Here is a 22,919-nt window from a genome sequence, read left to right as displayed (position 1 = left end):
AGAGACACATATATGTTAAACTCGTAATTCATAACCACGATTTAGCCTATTTTAAAAATTCTTTCAAAATTAGACTTAGTTTAAAAATTGATTTAGTATTTTGGCTTAGGGAAATGCCCCGTCAATCCATCATAGATTAATGGGTGGATTAACATGACTTCCTACTATCTACTATTTCTTCCCAGCACAATCTGTGCCCCACCTCATATCTCTCTCTCTCTCACTCTCACTCACTCACTCACTTCTCCGCCACGACAACAGCAGCAACTTTGCCTCTTCCTTTTCGTCGACACCCACAGTCCTCACCACCGTCGCTGCTCCTCCCTCCTGAGCGACCCTTCGTCTACATCTCGATCGCAACAACTGCGGTAACCCCACGCCCCATCTCGACCATCGCAGCAACTGTGGCAGCCACCATCTTAGCCTCACACAGCATTGCGAACGGTGAACATATATTTATATATATATATGCTTCAGTTTTCAAGATCGTTAAACTATTTGGAAAGCTTTGATAAAAATTTATCCTTGCATAGAATGAGAACGGCATGATTTTACCTAATTTGTAATCTATGATTGGATCTCCAAATTCATAGAAAAACTATTGTTCTCATAGAGCAAAAAGCCTAATTTTTCACACCGCTAAAGCTTATACTTAGAGAGATTTCTTTTTACTTTCTTTTCTTTTCTTTTTCCTTCAGTTTGGGTATTGGATTCCAATTTTTTTGTTTTAGGTTTGTGAATGATATGGAACTCTTTTTGATCACCTGAATTTTTATAATATGGTTTCGTACCTTCAAAAATTTTCCTCCCCTTCTAGCCATGGTGTTTCAAGAGATTATGTTGATTAGGTTATTCATCACATCATCATTACAACACATGGGTTATTATAGTGATGATGAAAGTTATCGAAAAGTTCATTGTGATTTTCAGTTGGGAATGCACATTTTGAAACATGGTAGATTTGTATTCTAATTCCTTAAATCTAGTGATAAAAAAAAAAAAAAAATGCCCCCTTTCTCTCCTCACTTAGTTCTTTTTAAAAAGGATTTATGCAAGTAATGGATTGATAATAAAATGAAATTGACTACTCATATCAAATTCATGAGGAGCAGATTGAGGGAAGGCCTATAACATATCAAATATTAAACTTTCTCTGGGAAAAATTTGGGATTCATCCATTAAACTTACTCGGGAAACATATTGGGATTCAAACACAACTTATTCAGGAAAGGCTCATATCATTTCAAAGAGGAAACTGAATCCCAATATGTGCTCTATATTGCTGCTTGCTAGCTGTTTCTCATGTAGTGTAGCTGCAGTAATATTAAATGTTTCAGTAGTCTTTACTGAGCGTATAATTCATTAACTTTTCTTCATTATTTTTTACCATTGCAGGAAGATAAGGCTGATGCTATTTCCCATATGAACGCCATTGTCAATTCAACCAAAGGAGATCCACTTTTGGTTAGTTTTTTCTTTTGACCTGTCATGAGTGCTATCTGTTGATATTTTGCTTATAACTTAATCTATTTAACTGCCACTAATGTGAATAATGCTGATGTTCGAGCACTAACATCTTAAACTAAGTTTGGCTTGAGTTTGGCTTAGTATTTATTTTGTAGGGTATTGTTGATTTTGAGTTATGATAGCCTTAACACATTATTGTCTTGTTCTCCAGATGGTTAAGAATTAGCAGCTATCGATTTAATTGTCATTTTTTACTTTGTTTTGAAATCATCCAGGAAATTGATCTTCAGGAGCCCTTGTTACTTTTCTCCTTGTGGGATTCCTCTTTTTGTTTCTTTGTCGAAGGGCCTTTTTTTCCTTTTTTTTGTATCCTTTTTTTTTTTGGGGGTGGAGTGGGATATTATGGTGTTGATTTTGGAATTCTTTATCTAATTAGGCTTATATGATTGCCACGTCTATATTGTTCATTTATCCATAGCTTCTAAGTTGAATGTATAATGTATCATTAATTTTTTTTCCCTCTATTAACTGGCCTATTCTTCTTCTTCTTCTTCTTCTTTTTTTTTTTTTTTTTTTTTTTTTTTTTTTTTTTGTATTATACCATATTGTATCTATATATGTTTTCCTTGAGTTGCTTACAATTTTTGCTAATTATTTTTTATGCTTGTTATAAGAATTCCAAGTTCTGTTCCCTACTCTTTCTATTATACCATATTGCTTCTATATATCTATATATTCCCCCCCTCCCCCTATTAACTAGCTTATTCTTAATTAAGTTTTTCATTTTTTTAATGAGATTTTTATTGTGTAATCACATTAAAAAACCTTTTATTCCTGAACTTTCTTTGTATATATTTTTCCAACATTAGACTTTTATTTATGAAATATATGATGTTATTAGCTATTCATATGTGGTCAATGTTGTGATTCAAAGGAAATTTTTGTAAAAATAATATTGATTATATTTTAGATATTAGTTTTGTTCAGATTTTAATCACGGTTGATATGTTGTGTTTGATAGTCACATTTTGTGGTTCAACTTTTTTTTTTTTAATCACATGCACTAATTGTGATGAGAAATGCATATAACTATGATCTTATCTCACTATTAATCATGGATTATTTAAATTCAATCTTAGGTTTTATTAGTTATTGATTACACTTAAAATTCCTGATCTAAATGTTTATTATCACGGTTAAAACATGTGATGAAATTATTTTTTAATGATGGTCAAAAAGTATGATCGAAAATGACCCTAAACAATTATACTCTCAAAGATCACACTTTGACAAAATAAAAAATCCGTGATTAAATAACATACAGCACACTTAAAATCCGTGATCTATTTATGATTTTGTAGTAGTGTTAAAGAGGTGTAAATTGTTCAATTTCACTGCTGCAAATCACTATCAGTTTTATCAAAGAAACAAAAGAGGTATGCTCTTCTTCCATTTCCATTTTTCAGTTGCTGTTAAATGTGAGACATGTATTCATTCTTCCATTGTCACTATTGTTGTTGTTGGTAGTGTATTTGTTGCTGTTTTTTTGGTCTATGCTTGTAATTGCTGTTGTTTTTCATCCTCTTCCTCATCTATTGTGCAATTATTTCTAACTTGTCTATTTTGAGCTCTGCTCTTGTTCCTCACAATTGTTTAATGGTGTGCCCACCATGTGCTTGACCATATGCCGAAATGAAACACACACATAAATTGACAATCAGAATGTGAAACTTTTTATCCACCATATACTTGACCATATGCTTAAACGAATAAACACATAGAAATTGAAAACCAGAATGTGAAATTATTTTTCCCAAATTGAAAAAAAAAAAAAAAATCCCAACATATGATTCACCAAATGTTGGGGAAAACTCTAGGTGTACATGGACAGCTCTGTTTTTTCTTTTGTTTGTTTGCTTGAAACAAAATAATGTGCTTCTAAACAATTAAACTTACTGACTTCATAGTGATAAAAGCTGAAATTCAATTATAATAACATACATATCTAATTCAAGCAGATGATAGAGTTTTTGTTAAAGGTTAGTTTTTGTTAAAGGTTATCTAACATACATACTTTCTTGAGCTTTAGCTTTTGCATTTTTGAACTAAATTCGTTTCCATCTTTCCCATATCTCTACAACCATATTTGAACAAGATAGTTTTACATTTTTCAAGTTGAATGTGATGACCCCAAATGCCGCAAACTCTTTTCTTGATGTAATTTTTTACCAACATAAATGAGTTTTTCTTTTCTTCTTCTTATCTTATAAGATTGTGTTTGGTTGAAAGATTTAAGTAGAGAAATAGAAAGAGAGAAATAAAAAGAAAATAAAAAAGAATCGATAGGATTTGGATTCCAAACTAATATTTGGTTGAGTTGGGAATTGGAGAAAGAAAAGAGTATAGATGAACCCTAAGTGTATGAAAAAATTAACATAAAAAATTAAACCTAAGTGTTGGAGAATTTGAATTCCATCTTGCCCATATCTCCACAACCATATTTGAACAAGATAGTTTTACATTTTTGCAAGTTGAATGTGATCACCCCAAATCCCGCAAACACTTTTCTTGATGTAATTTTTTACCAACTAACATACATGAGTTTTTCTTTTCCTTTTCTTATTCTTATCTTTAACATTGTGTTTGGTCGAAAGATTTGATTAGAGAAATAAAAAGAGAAAGAGAAATAGAACGAAAATAAAAAAGAATTTTTTTGAGGCTTTATCACATCGCCATATCCGTATCAAATCGTATCCGTTCCTTTTAATTGTTAAAAAAAATTGATTACTATGAATTTCAATAGACAGATTCTGTACAGTTATTTTGTACCATACAAAGACGACTCTATCAAATTGATTGAATTTTTCTTCAAACAATTAACATTCCGCCCCCAATACCACGACCCGCACACGCGGAGCACGTGGGGGTCCAACTAGTATGAACTAAAAAAAGGCTACCAAGTCAAGAAGAGAGGAAGTTTCCCCCAAATTTATAGAGAAAGATCAAGTTTGAAATTCACTCTCTCCCATTTCTTGTACCCTTCTCTCCTATTCTCCTCCCATGCATGATTGTAGAGATCAAAGTCTTTGGAGCTTCAGATTTTTAGGAGACTTTCAAATTGCCCTCTTGTGTTCCTCTTGTCTTCCAGATTGAACAGTTGTGATTGTATTTTTTTTTTTTTGGGGGTTTGATAATTGATCTTGATTTCATGGTGGTTAGTATTCAAGAACCACGAATATCTAATTCCTGTAAAAGCGTAGGCATTCTTGTATATCATCACATCACATCACATCACATAAGAACAATGATATATAGTACACTACACCAAGTTTAATAGACTTTTATTTCTTTTCATATTTGTCCTTGATATCATCTTTTGAGTTCAATTTAAGTTTCAACTTTAAAATAGCAAGTGTTTATATATATGTTTGTGTATATATGTATATATTATACATTTAAATTTTTTACTTGCTTTTAAATGAGGAAATTTTTTTCGGTTTGATGGAATGAGAAAAACAATTTAACGGGTACATATATATATATATATAGAGAGAGAGAGAGAGCCCTAATCAAAGATTTGTAGTGTGGACCAAAATTCACAGATATATATATATATATATATATATAGAAAGAGAGAGAATACAGAGACGGTAGAGAGAGAAGAGACGAAAGAGAGAAATGAATAGAGATTTGGTATATATATATATATATAAAGAGAGGGTGTGATATATGAGTGTGGGCGAGGGATCTTAGGTTACAAAAAGAAAATATATATTTTGAACCTCTCCCATTACTGAAAGTTCGAGAGGGATGTTAGATCAATTTTTAAGGGCCTTTAATATTGTTTTTGGTTTATGAATTTAAGTAAGAATTTAAAAATAAAAAGAAAAAAAGAAAAAATAAGTATAATATGAATACCTAACATTTCACACCTTTTATTTTTCTTTTTCTTTTCAAATAAACACAACCTACAACTATACTTCCATTCAACCAACAATCACCACCGATCCACCCTAATTCTAAATTCATGATCTAAAAACCACAACATGATATAATGTACAAACAGACCACTTCAAAGTTATTTATTTATTTATTTATATATAATTTTAAAAAGTAGAATACAAAATTTATTTATTTATTTCTTTTGATTAGCCTTATTAAAACCAAGTGAGATATCTCTGATTTTGAAACCGTACTGGTTGATTAATTTATTTAGCCCAAATCTCTCAGTCTCTGTTTGTCTACTTTTGAAACTCAGCGACACCTTGTCAGTTCTCACATTGCTTTTGCTGCTCGAGGCTCCGTTCTTCGCAAAGCAATTTATTCGAACGCAGACACTTTCTAAAATCTGAGATCTTGTGGTAAGGGCTACGCAATTCCTTGCATTTTCTTGAAAATTATCTTCTTTATGTGTTTGCTTTCAAATTGTCTTATAATGGGGATCTAATCATATAGATTTATTGACCAACCCAAGTATAAGATCATATATATATATATATATATATTTTAAATCTATTTAGATACAGTAAATCTATTCATTTTGTGATCTGATAGTTGTACACGATGATTCGAGATTCAAATTCGTTCCAGATTATTATTTTTCTTTTTGATGAATTCTAGGCAATCAAAATCTAGCTGGAGATTTCTCCCCCTTTACTGGGTCTAGGGTTCGGATGATTTTAAGATTATGATGTCTGATGATGCAGTTTGGTTGTACGAGAGATGGGGTCGGACAGGATCCGGATGCTCCATGGGTTGGCCGAACTTCGGCTTCCCTGTAGCACCAGCACAAAGTCTGGTAGGAAGGACCCAGGGGGTGGGGTTCCTTACTGAGGACCCTCCGATTTAAGTTAGATTGGGAAAAAAAAATAAAGTAGTTATAGAGAGTATCTATGTATTGATATCTTTCATATCTTTGTTGGCCTCTTGGCTTACCGTGCCCCACTTATGATTGCTCCCTTGTCTTTGTCTTTTCATGCTGTCTTACCAGCTGTAAGTCTACGGCTATCTATAGCCGGCCATGGCAGCGTCGCCATGTGACAGAAATCACGGAAGAAAAGAGGGCGGCTTGTCTCTTCTTTTTGTTTGGCCACTAGGCCTACGTTGGGTTATGAATTACTTGCACGGTCCATTGGACCACCTATTTGGGCTATGCCCACCAGTAGTCACCCATTCTCGAGTGCAGCTTTAGTCCAATGAAAGGAATCAAAAGTGTCCGGTTTGTTATGCTCGATTGTGCTTGTATTGCTTGATCTTGATTTGACACGCTGCTCAGTCCATTGCTTGATTTAGTATGATAGTGCTCGGTCAAAATAATGCATGTTATGTGTGCTTAGTAAAATAAGCTTGTTGATTTGTTTGGCTTCATTATTCAAACAACTTAGTTCCACTCTAGGTAGTAATTGAATTTTGGTTGCAAGACTTATGTTTGGTTGTTTGAAAATAATTCACATGAATTTGCTTTTTGATATTTGTTGTATTATGATCACCATGGGACCCGTTAGCTTTCTGATTGTTGACTGCTTTACTTGGTTGGTTTTCATGTCTTTTTCTAAAATTCAATATTTATCTTCATGTTTGGAATTATTAAATTGACATGGCCCCACCAATTTATTTGTTGAATGGTATTAGGGCTGCAAATGAACCAGGTTGTCCATGAACAAGCTCGGCTCGGCTCGTTAAGGGCTCGGCTTAGCTCGGTTCGTTTAGTAAACAAGCCAAGCTCGAGCTTGACTAGTTGGCTTATTTAATAAACAAGCTGAGCTCGAGTTCGCATAAGCTCGGTTCGTCAAGTTCGGCTCGTTTATCTTTATTTAAATTATTTAATAAATATATTAAATAATAATATAAATACATTATTTATATATTAAATAATATAAATAATATTTTTTTTTTATTTTATTAAACAATATAAATAATATTTTTTATTTAAATAACACAAATAATATTAAAAAAAAATTATTGAGCTGAGCCGAGCCCGAGCCGAGCCGAGCTCGAGCCTAGTTTCTTATCGAGCCAAGCTCAAGCTCAAGCTCAATATACAAGCTCGATATACAACTCGATAAGTAAACGAGCCGAGCTCGAGCTCAGCAAACCTCGGCTCGGCTTGGTTTGTTTGAAGCCCTAAATGGCTTGCTTGATTAATGTTTTGTCAAGTAGTCCATAAAAACTCTTCTTTTTCCTAGATTTCAAGTGACCTACTGCGACAATCCTTCGAATTACAGTGACTTATTTAGAGACAGAGAAGCAAAATTGTTTCACTTTCTCTCTTTATATCCATGTACTCAGAAGCCCGCAAGCGCGACATGGGAAGGAACCCTGCCCCTAAGTCCTTCCTACCTGATTTGGTGCAGGTTTTGCTGGGAAGACGAAGTTCGGCCAACCCGTGGAGCATCCAGATCCTGTTCGACCCATCTCTCGTCTGACCAAATTGCATCATCAATGGGCACCGTCTGTGGGAACCTTTCGGTTGACAGTTGTGTTCATTGTCGGCGGAAACGATTTCCTTATCACCCATCTTCGGTGTGGAGTGAATGGCTACGACACGATCCTTAGCTTCACAGCACACCACCGAAAATCTTCAAGCTGAGCCCTCTAACCCAATCAATCCACCTCAATACTTCACCGAACTTACCAACAGCATTAACCGCTTGGCTGAACAAAACCAAGCCTCAATCCTCGCCTTACTTCAACGTGAGCTACCAGCTTCTCCACCCCCACCACCACAAGACATTCCTCAAAACCAAGACCAAGTCCAAGACAACCATTCTTAGCAACAAGGACCACTTCTTCCACCACTTGCCCCACGAGAACCCCCGCCAAATCTGAATGGCTTACATATCCCTTCTCAAGGTTCGTAACTCAACCAAAATGACTCTTAGTCCTTCCAAAACCACCATCAACAACAACAAGACACTGCCACCCATGAAGGAGAAGCTAGCAGTATCCAACCCCCTCATGCTAGAGGAGACAATATCCCTGTTTGGGACGAGGAATTGTGGGCTCTCGAACTCCCAACTACAAGGGGTCATGGAGAACATGCAAAATAAGAACTTGGCCGTTGATGATCTTATCCGAACCACCATCTCTCCTTTTGCTGCTTCCATCAGAGATAAGCCTTTACCCTCAAAGTTTAAAATGCCCTCCATAGATACATTTGATGGCACGACTGACCCAATTGACCATCTTGAAGCCTACAAAACACTCATGATCCTCCATGTCTTCCCTGACGAGATCATGTGTTGCGTTTTCCCCGTTACACTCAAGGGGTCAGCACGACTATGGTTTAGTCAGCTTAAGCCTAATTCAGTCACCTCATTGACCACATGAGCAAACACTTTTTGGGCCACTTCATCGGTGCTCAACGCCAATGGTGCCTAGCAACTCAGTTGCTAAACATCAAATAGACTGAGGGTGAGTCCTTACATATGTGACTTGCTTCAATGTTGAGGCCTTGCAAATTGAAGAGAATGATGAGAAGGTCATCATAATGGCATTTATGGCCGGTCTACGCTCCTTAGACTTCCTATTCCCTCTCTCTAAAAATCCTCCGAGCTCCATGAGAGCCCTCTTAGCCAAAACCCAAAAATACATAAATGCTGAAGACTCTATGGCAATTTGTCAAGACTCTATGCCTAAACCCTCACCAGCCAAAGATTAAAGAAAAGAGCTTGAACCGAAACATAATCCATATCCTGATCGATCCACCCGATACTCCTACTGACCCTCATGCTCTGACTGATCGGCTCCAGCTCGCCCGACCAGTCGGTTCAAGCAATTCATAGATCCGATTGGTCGGGCGAGCTCGAGCCGATCGGTCAGGCGAGCCCAAGCCCAAGGAGCAAGTCTTACACTAGATCCAGCATGATTATAACTTGAAATGGCCTAGACCCTTAAGAGGCCCTTCTGACAAGCGAGATCAATCCAAATATTGTTGCTTTCACTGCGACCATGGCCACAACGCAGAGGACTGCATCAACCTCAAGGATCAGGTGGAGGAGTTGATCCGCCAAGGCCGATTGAGCCGATTTACCATAGCTAAACCCCACAAAACCCCCCAGACACAATGGTGGCACTCTTGACAAAGGCCCAGGAGTACATGAACGCAGAAGACTCAATGGTCATCCGCACGGAGGTAGAGACGTGACCCCTGCCAACCAATAAAAAGTGAAAAGAGCCCAAGCCCAAGCATCAACTCTGAACCTAGGGCAGAAACCTTCTTTATGCCGAGCACCTCAAGAGATATTTTTAGTGGAGGTCCAATTTTATTTTGTCTAGTTTCATTTCATTTTTGTTTCATGTGTTATCCCCACTTTCAGTTCTTTAGTTTGCTACTTATGTTAAGTGCTAATTTCAACCTAATTATTGTCAAAACATTATGTATAAGCTAAACTTGAGCAGATCCCATCATCAATGAAAAGAGGCTATTACAATCTGATCGCTATTTTGCATCCACAAGCCATGACAAAAACAAACACCAGCCAACCGTCCAAGACCTCAACCAGACTGAGTCAAACCTTGCGGTAAGAGTTAAACACCAGCCGACCATCCAAGGCCTCAGCTAGACTGAGTCAAGCCTTGCAGTAAGAGCCAAACACTAGTCGACCATCCAAGGCCTCAGTTAGACTGAGTCAAACCTTGTGGTAAGAGCTAATCCATCAGTTGACCGTCCAAGGCACCCATCCGGGGTATATAACCTTGCGGTGTTGAAGACTTAAAAGCAACAGATAAACACTCCTCCAAGATGAGCACAAGAACAAACGAAGGAGGTCAACATCATGAAGTGGAACTAAGCACTAATACACATCAGTTTGCTGTCTGCCCTATAGCATTTCGAAGGCGATGCCTTTCATGCGGAAGACCACCATGCGAAAGACCACCATGTGGAAGACCGCCATGTGGAAACCACCATGCGGAAGACCGCCATGTGGAAGACCACCATACGAGAAGACCGCCATGCAGAAGACCACCATGTGGAAGACCGCCATGTGAAAGACCACCATTTGATCAGCAGCTTGAATCCTATCAACATCAAACGGAGACTGAGCAAATTGTCACTTGGCATATGCTATCATACTTGACCTTTTCTTTTATGAATTCCATCAACTGGGACTATACCAGCTACAACTTGAATATGCAAAACCTTAGCAAAAGTGTGCGCCAATTTGCTGCTACTTGGAGTCAACACTGTCGAGTCAACTGAATCTATCTCAAAAAAATCATGAGAAATTGATACTCTTCAATTTTTCTTCTTCATCATCATTAGCATGAATCTCCAAGAAAACTATAGCGCGCCATTAATAGTCCTTTAAGACTACACGAACTAGTGAATGGTGAGTAGAGATTGAAAACACATAGAGAAAGAGAGAGAGAGAGAGAGAGAGACCAGTCTGCTTGGAGAAACCAGGACGATCACTCGCAACTCCATTCCTTCCCAAAAATGGTCTCCATCAACAACATCACACTCCACGGCTTCATTCCTCTCTCCACACCCAAAACGAAGCCCAAAAAAATCGCAGGCTTCTGGGTATATGGATATAGAGAGAGAAAGTGAAACAATTTTGCTTCTCTCTCTAAATAAGTCATTGTGATTCGAATGATTGTCGTAGCGGGTCTCTTGAAATCTGAGAAAAAGAAGAGTTTTTATCTATGAAGCATGGATACCCCAAAATCGGTGCCGTGGCAGTGTCCGACATGGGGACATGCCGGGGACACATACGGGACACGTCATATGGCGTGTCCCTTTAATTTATTGATTTTTTTGTAGGGGATACGGCGGGGACACAACATGGGACACGGCAGGGCCGCTAATTATTTTTTTATTTCTTTTTCTTTTGCCTCTCTTATTTAGTGCTTTTGTGAAGAATATTGTTGGATGTTGAATGTTTTTCCCTTCTCGTCTTAATTCTTGTTATCGTTTATTATGATTTTTTTGTGAATGGATGGTCTATTAATTTGTTTAGATGTGGTGGTTATATTTATTGAATTAATGTTACTATGTTAGTGTTTGTTAATTTTGATTTAAGATGAATGTAATATGAATCTATATAACACATAAAAATATATAATTAAAAAAAACAAAAAAATCGTCGTGTCCCCCGCTGTGTCCGTGTCCGTGTCCGTGTCCGTGTCCGTTTCCCCATTTTTTAGAAATTGCTGTGTCTCGTGTCTCCTGTCTGTGTCTATGTCTGTGTCTGTGTTTCATAGGTTTTTATGGACTACTTGACAAAACATCAATCAAGTATGCCATTCAACAAATAAATTAGTGGGGTCATGTCAATTCAATAATTCCAAACGTGGAGATAAGTATTGAATTTTAGCAAAAGACATGAAAACCAATCAAGCAAAATAGTCAACAATCAGAAAGCTAGTAGGTCCCATGGTGATCATAATACAACAAATATCAAAAAGCAAATTCACACGAATTATTTTCAAACAACCAAACAAAAGTCTTGCATGGGCTCCGCCAAAAAGCAGTTACTACCTATTTAACCCCCATTATCAAAACCATTGATGAACCATACTGGATTTATAAAATTTTAGAAGAAAATTTTAGTAAACATCCATTAAAACAATGGCAACGTAGTCCACGTTATTGTAGTTTGAAATTAAAAGACCGTAATGTTATCATTAGAGTAAGACCAATGATCTATAGTAGACAAGATATAGATAAATTTGATTTTCAACTCCAGAAACTTTTAGATAAAAAGTTAGTCGAAGAAACTAGAAGCCCTCACTCTAGTCCAGCTTTTATGGTAAGAAACCATGGTGAAATTAAAAGAGGAAAAGCCCGAATGATAGTTAACTATAAACGGTTAAATAAAATTTAGAATTTGATGAATATTTTATTCCACGAAAAGATGTTTTGATTAACTTAACCAAATGATCAAAAATCTTTAGCAAATTTGATTGTAAGAGTGGATTTTGAAAAATTCAATTGACTGAAGAGTCAAAAAAATTGATAGCTTTCAGTATCCCAAGAGGACATTATCATTGGAATGTTATACCCTTTGGGTTAAATATAGCACCACAGGTATTTCAACGGTGGATGGATACAATTTTTAAAGATCTTAAAGATTGTTGTGTAGTTTATATTGATGATATACTTGTCTTCTCTACAACCAAAGAGGAGTATAAGAAACATTTAAAATTACTTTGTGAAAAATTTCAAAAATATAGAATTATTTTGTCTCCAAAAAAGATTGAACTAGAAAAAAAATCAATTGAATTTTTGGGAATAATTTTAGACCAGAAAGGTTTAAAATTACAGGAACATATTTTGTCCAAAGTACGAGATTTTCCTGATACTCTTGAAAATATAACACAATTACAGAATTTATTAGGCATTTTAAATTATGGGTGAAATTTTATCAAAAATCTTTCAAAAGTAGAAGTTCCTTGGTTAACCAAATTGAGGGAAAATGTTATTTTTGAATGGACAACAAAAGATGTTGCTTTAATTAAACAAATTAAAGAAAATGTTAAAACTTTACCAGATGTTTATCTTCTTAAAACAGGTGATAAATTAATTTTAGAAACAGATGCCTCAGAAACATGCTGGGGATGTGTTTTTTAAGTAATACCAAGTAATTTATAGCATGATAGAGAGAGATCTTTATCAAAAAATGGGATTAGACCAAGAAAAAATTCAGTACTCATAAAATTACAAAAAGAAGAATTAATTTGTGGATATAATTCTAGATCATTTAAACCAAATGAACAGAAATATATTATTTTTAAAAAAGAATTACTTACAATAAAATTGGCAATAAAAAGTTTTCATATTTACTTAGCCCAAGAAAATTTTATTGTACGCACTGATAATAAGACAGTATGAGATTTTTTGATCAATAAAAAATCTATTGAGCAAGGAAGAAGATTAGCCTGATATAATAAAATTTCTGAATATACTTTTGAGGCAGAACATTTTAAAGGTACTAACAATTTTCTTGTAGATTTTCTTAGTAGAAATTGTTTCAAAAAATTAAATTACTAAACAAGTGCTTTTAATTTTTGCAGAAGACCTTTAGATCAAGAGGAAACAATAGACAAGGGTAAACAACCCGCTCAAGGAGATTGGGTGACAATTGCTAAAAAAGCAATCCCCAGACAAGAAAGGGTTTATGTTATATTTGCAGGAAAACAACTTGGAATTTATGTAGACTGAAATGAATGCAATAAGCAAGTTTGTGAATTTCCAGGAGCCAGTCATAAATCATATGATAGCATGACTAAAGCTAAAAAAGCTTTTTACAGTGTACCAACTATGCCTATTTATCAAAAGAATTTTTGTCAAATGAGAACTAACCCAGTTCCAACTAGTATTCAGACATCTAAACCAGATGAATCTGAAATAAAAGATTTTTTCAACCATGGTATATTCAGAGAAATTTATACAGAACTCAATGGAGTTTGGAAAACTTACATTATAGACAACAAAGTGAAATTTCAAAAACACATGGGAGTTCTGGCCAAGAAATTAGCTGAGCAAACAGCTAAATTAAAAGATTTGCAAAATCTTTGTTTCAATATTTTTAAACAAATGAATTGGAATGAAGATTTTAATTTCGAAAAAATAAATAATTTTTTTCAGGTATCAGACCTCGTATCAAATGAGTTTTCTGATCTAGTTTTTGAACAAATAAAAAGAATGTCTTTTTGAAAAAGTAAGAACTTTGCTTCCAAAAGAAATTTTTCTATTAATCAAAAATCGAGTTGAGGATCATCGTGATAAGATTAGACAAATCTTAGAACGATCTTATGATAAATTAAATTTTAAAGATGGAATTCCCAAAATAACCATCATGGCAAATCATGACATATGGTATTTTGAAGATATAGATTGGGGAATAACTAATCAAGTTATTTTCTAAATTTTAGATCTAATCCAATGCATAGAATATCCAATGATCATCAAAGCAATGCTCTCATGGGTAGTAAAAGGCTTCTGATGGAGTAAATATTTTACTTTCTGGATCTCCAGCATTGTTGGTTGGCGGGAACGAGAACATTTTTTCCGACCATACCAGATTTGGTATCTTAAAGAAACTAAAGATTTTGAATTTGAAGATGATTATTTAGATGAAGATCGCCGGAGAGAGCGATTGGAAAATATTCAAAAACTTTCTTTGACAAAATATTGGATAGACAGTCTAATATCTATTTCACAGGCAGCGTCCAATATCCATAGCTCAGCAAAATTGCCATTCATGGTCACAGATGGTAGAATACTATTTGTAACCTATTTTCCCATAACATATCGAAGGTCTCATACACAAATTAATGAGGCTCTTGACATGTTATTAAATCTCAAAAAGAGAAATAATTTGGATCTTCCGTTGGAACTAGCCATGACCGCGGATGATGTAGGAACATTTTCGGAATGAGCAATACAGTCAGGATTCTGATTCCCCTCCATCAGAGACTGATGAAGAATATCACAATCTCATCAACAGGATAGAAGCATAGTGGACCCCACTATCACATGCAGCTGTCTCTTGATTGACTCCAACTTTATCCAGGACACGTGGAGCAACCTGCATTATTAGGCGAAAAGTGGTCAGACAAATCCTTTCAGCCGACGCTACACGACGGCAAAGATCAGCCAAATCTTATCTGTTTCAGTCTATCCCTTTGAAAAACGGGGAGGGTAGACAGTGTATATAATTGTAGTTTGTCAGAATATGGCAAATAATTGTAGTTTTTGCTTTAGACTTTTTTGTCTCTTTGTATTTATTTTTATGAACACATTTTGTAAAAGCCTATGCATAGGCTTGTAGACTTTGCAAAGTTTTGGTTGTATTGGTGTGGTGCTTGTCAATAAAGTAGATATGTAATAATGTTAGGATGACTTACGGGTTTTAAGTAATATACAAACTATGGTCATATTTGTTATTAACAGTATTTTTTGTATTTTCAAAGCATATTATATCTTCAGGGTTAATTGCTATTATAGATTGTTGTTAGTACCTAAGACCCTCCTAGTGTATAATCTAGTGCCTAAAACTTCTCTTTATGATCTTGAAGACTTAAAAATGTCTAATTATGGCCACTAGTCAAAAGATCTTAATGAGTATATGGGCTTTGACATATACTAAGCATATAAGTTTTGCAACAACTATAAATGAAACAAATAATTTTGAAGATATAAAGTATAAATGATACACAATTAAAGACTATACTTGACGAATAATATTTTTTGACTTTTTATTTTTATTTTTTTATATATCATTAAGAACACCATACACACTTATATATATATATATATATATATATATCAAAATTTATACATAGATATTTACATAGCTTGATCTTGCTTTCAAAAGCTTTTCGCCAAGCTCTGATACCAATTATAAAACAAAAGGGAAAGGAACTTTTTACAATGTTTATTATGGAATTATGATGGAGTTATGGTGTTAAGAGAAGTTAGAAGTTAGTGACGAAGTAGGCAACCAAAGATGGAGAGAATTTTCATACTTTATTATGTTCGCTAAAAAGCCAATTTATAGACTACATGTCGTATATGCAAACAAAACTCAAAAGTCATCCTAACATTATTACATATCTACTTTGTTGACAAGCACCACACCAATACGGCCAAAACTTTGCAAAGTCTACAAGCCTATGTAAAGGCTTTTACAAAATGTCTTCATAAAAATAATAACAGAGACAAAAAAGTCTAAAGCAAAAACTGTAATTATTTGCCATATTCTGACAAACTACAATTATCTGATCACACACTATTGATGAATCATACTGGATTTATAAAATTTTGGGACTAAGTTGTTAGAATAATGAAGCCAAACAAATCAACAAGCTTATTTTATTAAGCACACGCAACGTGCATTATTTTGACCGAGTGCTATCACATTAAATCAAGCAATTGACTGAGTGGCGTGTCAAATCAGGATCAAGCAATACAAGCACAATCGAGCATAGCAAACCGGGCATTTTTGATTTCTTTCATTGGACTAAAGTTGTACTCGAGAATGGGGGACTACTGATGGGCATAGCCCAAATAGGTGGTCCAATGGGCCGTCCAAGTAATTCCTAACCCAACTTAGGCCCAATGGCCAGACAAAAAAAAGAGACAAGCCGCCCATTTTTCTTCCATGATTTCTGTGACATGGTGACGCTGCCATGGCTTGCTATAGATAGCCATAGACTCACAGCTGGTAGAACAGCGTGAAAAAACATAGACAGGGGAGCAGTCATGAGTGGGGCATGGCAAACCAAGAGGCCAACAAAGGTATGAAAGATATCAATACATACATATTCTCTCTAACTACTTGACTTTTTTTCCAATCTAACCTAACCATCAGAGGGTCTTCAGGAAGGAACCCCACCCCCTCGGTCCTTCCTGAAGTTCGGCCAACCCGTGGAGCATCCAGATCCTGTCTGACCCATCTATCATCCGACCAAACTGTATCATCAATTTCTAAGCACATTTTGATCGCTTGAATTTTGTGTAAAATTATCAATTTGAGGATGCCAAAGATTATTATGAGATATTCACATTCATGTAAATTGTTACCTTTTGTTTTATTTTAATTTTTGCTGAAATTAACACTCAAGATCATTAGAGGGCCAAATTAATGTCCCTTGTTCCAAGTTCAAACTGGAATATCCTCGAATGCTCATCAAGACCATCTTATTTATGCATATTGTGAACATCATCCCCAACCTTGTGTAATATATGTTACAGTTTGTTGTTGCATATTCCTTTTTAATGACCAAATTGTAAGTAGTTGTGTACATTCTTTGATCCTTATTACCTCTTCCAAATTGTTTTTTTTTTTTTTTTTTTTTTTTTTTTTTTTTGGCGGTGATACATAGAGAGATGGATCCAAATTCAGTTAAATCGACTCTATCTAATTTAGCATTTGGGAATGTTATGGCAGCAGCAGCTCGTGATTATCAAAAGGTGTGTTCTTTGTTTTTCCGTCTTCTTCTTCTTCTTCTTCTTTTCTTCTGTGGTCATCTGTGTCCCTTTTTCATCCGTTGTCCTTCATTTGTTGTTAGTTTACTTATATACATATATATATTTGATAAGGATTTGTTGTTAGTTCATATACTTTGCTTGTTCTCTAAATCTTCAAACTTAGGACAAAAAGACAATCAGCTAGCTTGATGTTCTTTTATTCTTGTTAACTAAGATTGGTCAATTATATTTGTGTGTGATTGTAATGTTGGTGGCTATTAGCTTAGTGAGGTGTGTCTACCCATCCTATCCTTTAGAATGTCGCAACTTATGCAAACATGAAAGTTGCGTTCTGTCATTTTGGAGCTCTCACCCCCTCATACTGTAAATATAATAATGGTTGAAGTCCTTAAGATCTAGAACCCTTCTTAACATTGCAATATATTTTAGTAATTATGTAAGTTAACATCTGTCAAACAATAAAACATTGTGGCTCTAACATTGCTTTGGTTTTCTGGCCTTAAAGTTGTTATTAATGCGGTTCATAGGACAAAATTAGGAATCAGAAAATTTGAATGGACTAAGGCCTTTTTTGGGAAGAGGGTTGGGCTAAAATAGCCCACTAAAAGACAGAATAGGCTAAAATAGCCAATAAGATAAAATGTCACGTCCAACCCACAATCATTTCACCTTTTATCTTACAATCATCAAATCAATTACAAAAAAAAAAAAAAAAAAAAGGGCCAACCAACTTCCCAAACACAACAACTTTTTATTATGTTTCCATTTACTAATCTTACAGGAAGTTTTAGCGCAAGAGAAGGGACATGCTTCTACATCTATTAATCAGGAGGTTGATCTTGATGACTTGATGGATGTAAGTTGGATTGTGCATCTTCCTGCTTGTTCACTTATTTTTCTGTATCCAAATTGGTTTAGTTGCATTGGGTGATATCAGGATCCCGAGCTGGAAAAATTGCATGCAGATAGGATTGCTGCTCTAAAGGTCTGAAATTTAGTCTTATTAAATGCACCTTCTGGCCGTTTGATTATTAGATTTGGGGTAAGATGTCCGAATTGGAAAAAAGTTACCAGGGTTGGTTTTATTTAACTAGAAAGAAGCTGAGAAGCGACAAGCATTGAAGAAGCAAGGGCATGGAGAGTACAGGGAGATTACTGAAGGGGACTTCTTGGGTGAAGTCACCGGAAGTGAAAAAGTAATCTGTCACTTCTACCATCGGGAGTTTTACCGATGCAAGTAAAACCTTTTATCTCTCTCTCTCACACACACACACACACACACACACACACACACACACAAACGTGCATGCACACATGCATATAAGTGGACTCACCAATGACACGGTTGGCTAACCTTGAACCTTCTTCTTTCGATAAGTTATATTCATTGAGTCTGAGAATTGTTTGTGAACTACTGTCTATCATCTAGATAATAGCATGCCCATATATCTCACCATTTATGTATAGTATAGGTCTTCCTTCTAAATGTTGTCCACTTAATCAAGTAATGATAGGATGCAGGGTCTTGATTGAGGATTGTAGCATTGGGCTTACACACCACACTAGCATTTGTACAATTTGTAAGCTGTTCATTTTATATCCCTGTCACTTTTGACTTCAATATTTTTATTTGATGAGCTATTAACTTCACCCTTAGCATAATAGAAGTACGAAGACATTGAAATAAAATTTTCAATCAAGTCCTAGCTGTCTTACTGGTTTCGTTTTATGATGTCTGCAATGAATGTATTGATTTGTGTTGGAATGGTTTCCATTGACATTAATTGGTTGCAATGATCTGAGTATTTTGGTTATAAAATAAGAAGTACAGACATCAAAACCTAGATTCCTGCTGCTTTTCGTTTCATATTTCACTGTGAATTTCTTTATATTGTAAAATTATTTAATATTTTTGAATGATTTAGCAACCTATAAACCATTGCTTGGGGTGGACATGTTTTTTTAGTATATCGTCTTCATTTGCAATAGTAGAGTTTTAAGAACAATGATATTTGTCTCAAATTCGTTTCTTCTACCCCTGCTAGGCAGCATTTAAGTTATCCAAACCAATGTAAGCATAATAACTTGTACTTGGTCAAATTGGGGATTGGATGATTGTGCTCAAACCCTAACCCATTTTGATAGTTTCCAAATATTCATATCCACATTTTACTAATTGAGGTTGGCTTAAATTATATTGGGTTATGGAGATATTTGTTATTGCTTCAATTGAAAGATGAACTTTGTATTAAGTTAAAATGCACAATGCAGAGAGGCCTCAAGGTTATGGTTATCAGCATTCTCTAAACAAACATATTAACTATATGGTGATATTTTCAATTCTATGAGCATTTTTATGAAAGCCAACTGCTTTGTCTCTACTTTTTGGGTTGGTTACATGAATCATATTTCATCATTCCATTCAATCAAGGGACAGAGTTTGAGAGGTTAGAAAGTATTTCAAACTTGGGACACAATAGACAACCATTTCGTTTACAAATAAATTTGAGACATTTTGAGCTCCACAATATATGCTTTGAAAACTCACAGTTTGGACAAAGAGAAATCGTAGTCCAAATCCTTAATGTCCATTTTGCTGATTGTGCAAACTGGAATGCTTTAGCATTGAACATTTTGTTTGGACAATATTTATAGGAAGTGCTCCATTTATGTTCTGTGGTTATGCCTTTTTTTTTTTTTTTTTTTTCTGATCTTATATGCACATCCCAGGCCTTGGGAGAGCCTTTGACATAAAATGCATAACTTACATACAACTCATGCCAACACACGCACATGCATTTATGTTGTGAGTACTATGCCACCATGTTGATGAATCTTTTGTAGGATAATGGACAAGCATTTGAAGTCACTTGCACTAAAGCATATTGATTGCAAATTCGTCAAGCTAGATGCAGAGGTCAGTTTTCATGTGCTCTTTAAGTTTTTATGCTCTGGTGCTAGTAGCAATTACAATATTGAATTTTTGGTTCCATTCATTTTTTTAACCTTTGAGACAAGATCAAATATGAGATTCTTATAATTTGAAATGAAATGCAGAATGCGCCTTTCTTTGTTTCCAAACTTGCAATCAAAACTTTGCCTTGTGTCATCTTGTTCAGGTAAGCCATCTTTATTGTGTTTCATCTGTTCAATATTTTTTCCAATGCAAGAGTAGATCAATGTTTGGCTGAGACTACAAATTTGATATGCCTATGGCTGCAATTTGATATTCTTATGGAAACTTAATATATGGATAACACAGCAAGTTCAATCCTTTAACGTTTTGGATATTTTAATCACATTTTCTTCGCAAATTTATATGAAGTCTTGGTTAACCCTCTTCCCCCTCCTGGCTCCTCTCTCTATTTGTTTCATTTTCGCATATTATGCTTATAAATCTGATTGGATGCATTTCTTTGTGTTTACATAAAATCAATTCTTGCTGCAAACGTGAGGTTTCTCTTGAGGGAGACTTTTGGGTTTATTTCATACCTGTTGAATGTGCATAGACAGGGAGCACCTCTAATTCATAGCATGTTGAAAACTTGAATCTTAATTTTTTTATTTTTTGAGTTTATTCTATTTGAAATGAGGCTGGCCTCTAAGATGATTGCAACCCCCCTGAGTTGCAACCCCAAATGTGCCTTGTGCTCTTGTATTTTACGTGAACAGCTGTATAGGGAATTGCATTAAATGGAAAACTTACAACATTCTCTTTCAGAAATGGAATTGCAGCAGATAGGCTGGTTGGGTTTCAAGACTTGGGAGGAAAAGATGAATTCACCACGAAGACACTTCAGAATCTACTAATAAAAAAAGGTAATAACACTTCAATTTAGACTACTTTACATCTCTAGAATAGAAGTCTCTAAATGATAATCATTTTACAGGTATAATTAGTGAGAGTAAAGGGGATGAAGAAGACGAAGAAGACAATTATCACGAAAGCAAGAGCAGGGCAGTAAGATCCTCTACGGGTTTTGGTTCTGATTCTGACTGAATCAGAACCTCTAGACCTCTTCTTTTTTCTTATATGGAAGAGAATGAAATTTGGATCTCCAATCCTTGAAACATGGTTACAAATTTAAAGGAAGTTCAAATTAAACAGTAACCCAGGATGCAGATGACTTGGATCCATTTGGAAAACCTTATAGTTAGTATATTACAGATTTTATGAAAAAAGTTTATGATTTTAATTATTAATATTTATAAAGTGTGTTGGTAATTATTTTTTTTAAAAATTTTCTCTGAATTTTAAATTCAGTATGCGGCCCTTATTGCTAGAGGTTTTTAGCCATTCTTGGTCTGCCGGAGCAGCAGTGGAATAGAATGGCACGTGGTTTAGCAGAGCTTCCAAGTAGTATAGAAAGAAATTTCTCAGTGACTAACTCTTTAATTATCATTCATTATAAATCATTATCAGGAATATTTTATATTCTTTAAAAATTTATTCATATTTTTATTTCTAAAATTATAAAATGAACCTATTCTTTTCTTTTGTCTCCTCTGATATGAAATGGGACAGAGGCTGGGCACTACAAAATGGCCCTATTGCGATCACTTACAGTCAGTAAAGATTACAATTTTCAAGTCTACATAACCATAACACCGCATACAGGACTCCTAGTTCAATGAATTAGATGACTTTACAAAGGAAAAGCCCCAAGGGGATACAACAATATAATGCACTTGCCTGGTACAACAAAGTTTGTTTGTTCTGTTTTGTTTTTAAAATCTTAATACAAAACAATAAGTCTTAACAACCAAAATATCCTTGAGCTATCACATTGAAACTGAACCACCGCTGGATCTGAGTTATTTCTGTAGTAGTGTATCATCATTTCCTGTAAAGTAAATAGGGGTGAACGATATGTCCAATAGGAATACATTTAACCAAATATCTAATCGTTTGAATAAGTCTGACACCTTTGTAACTAAACAACGCGAGTAATAAAAAGATAACAATTACATAAATAAATAAGGAAAATAAATCACATTGCCTTGTCATACCAAACCATTATCAATGGTGGAAAGTAAATTACACCATGAGTCCCTTTATAAGAGTCCAAAATTACAAATACAAATCATTTTCACTTGAAAATCATCCCCTCATTTATTGACTATCATACGGCAGGATGTGGGCATTCAAAATCATCCGTTTTTTCACTTTTACCGACTATAATATGGCAGGACCAGTGGACATCCATAAACATTTTTTCACATTTGCCTGGCGATAAGCTCAAACATAGCAATTGGGCACCTTGACTCCCCGCGCAGGTACCGACACCATTCAACAACATCAAAACCGACCCTTAACTTGGACTCATGCTCAATTTACCAGACTTTCATTTAATCAACAAGTATTCAACATTTTATGAGATGAAGTCCAAACACGACTTTCAAGAAGAATCAATTCCCAAGCCACAATTTCATTATCATAACAAGATCCACATCTTTTACCTTTTTATTGCTCACAATATTTCTAGAATTTAAGGAAATTACAATCTAAATA

At 35.0% G+C, this 22,919-nt stretch overlaps 1 protein-coding gene across 8 annotated transcripts; it reads left to right on the top strand.

Annotated features, from left to right (window-relative positions):
- The first annotated feature begins 118 nt into the window (after positions 1-118).
- LOC114306187 (thioredoxin domain-containing protein PLP3B) lies at positions 119-21,648 on the top strand. 8 transcript variants are annotated; one of them, XM_028251372.2, is made up of 12 exons: positions 119-444; positions 1,396-1,464; positions 2,829-2,903; positions 5,740-5,828; positions 17,302-17,389; positions 18,189-18,263; positions 18,345-18,392; positions 18,502-18,644; positions 20,252-20,324; positions 20,465-20,526; positions 21,129-21,226; positions 21,298-21,648. In XM_028251372.2, exons 5-12 carry the CDS (start codon positions 17,306-17,308, stop codon positions 21,405-21,407), a joined length of 693 nt encoding a protein of 230 aa, XP_028107173.2. In that variant the 5' UTR covers positions 119-444; positions 1,396-1,464; positions 2,829-2,903; positions 5,740-5,828; positions 17,302-17,305; the 3' UTR covers positions 21,408-21,648. The 8 variants fall into 8 exon arrangements, with proteins under 8 accessions (XP_028107173.2, XP_028107174.2, XP_028107172.2 ...); XM_028251373.2 differs by having other exon boundaries at positions 5,726-5,828; XM_028251371.2 differs by lacking the exon at positions 5,740-5,828.
- The last annotated feature ends 1,271 nt before the right edge of the window (positions 21,649-22,919 follow it).

Source organism: Camellia sinensis, chromosome 15 (assembly GCF_055761805.1).
Source record: "Camellia sinensis isolate YWXY chromosome 15, ASM5576180v1, whole genome shotgun sequence".
Lineage (NCBI taxonomy): Eukaryota > Viridiplantae > Streptophyta > Magnoliopsida > Ericales > Theaceae > Camellia > Camellia sinensis.
This window is presented reverse-complemented; position numbering and strand designations above follow the sequence as displayed.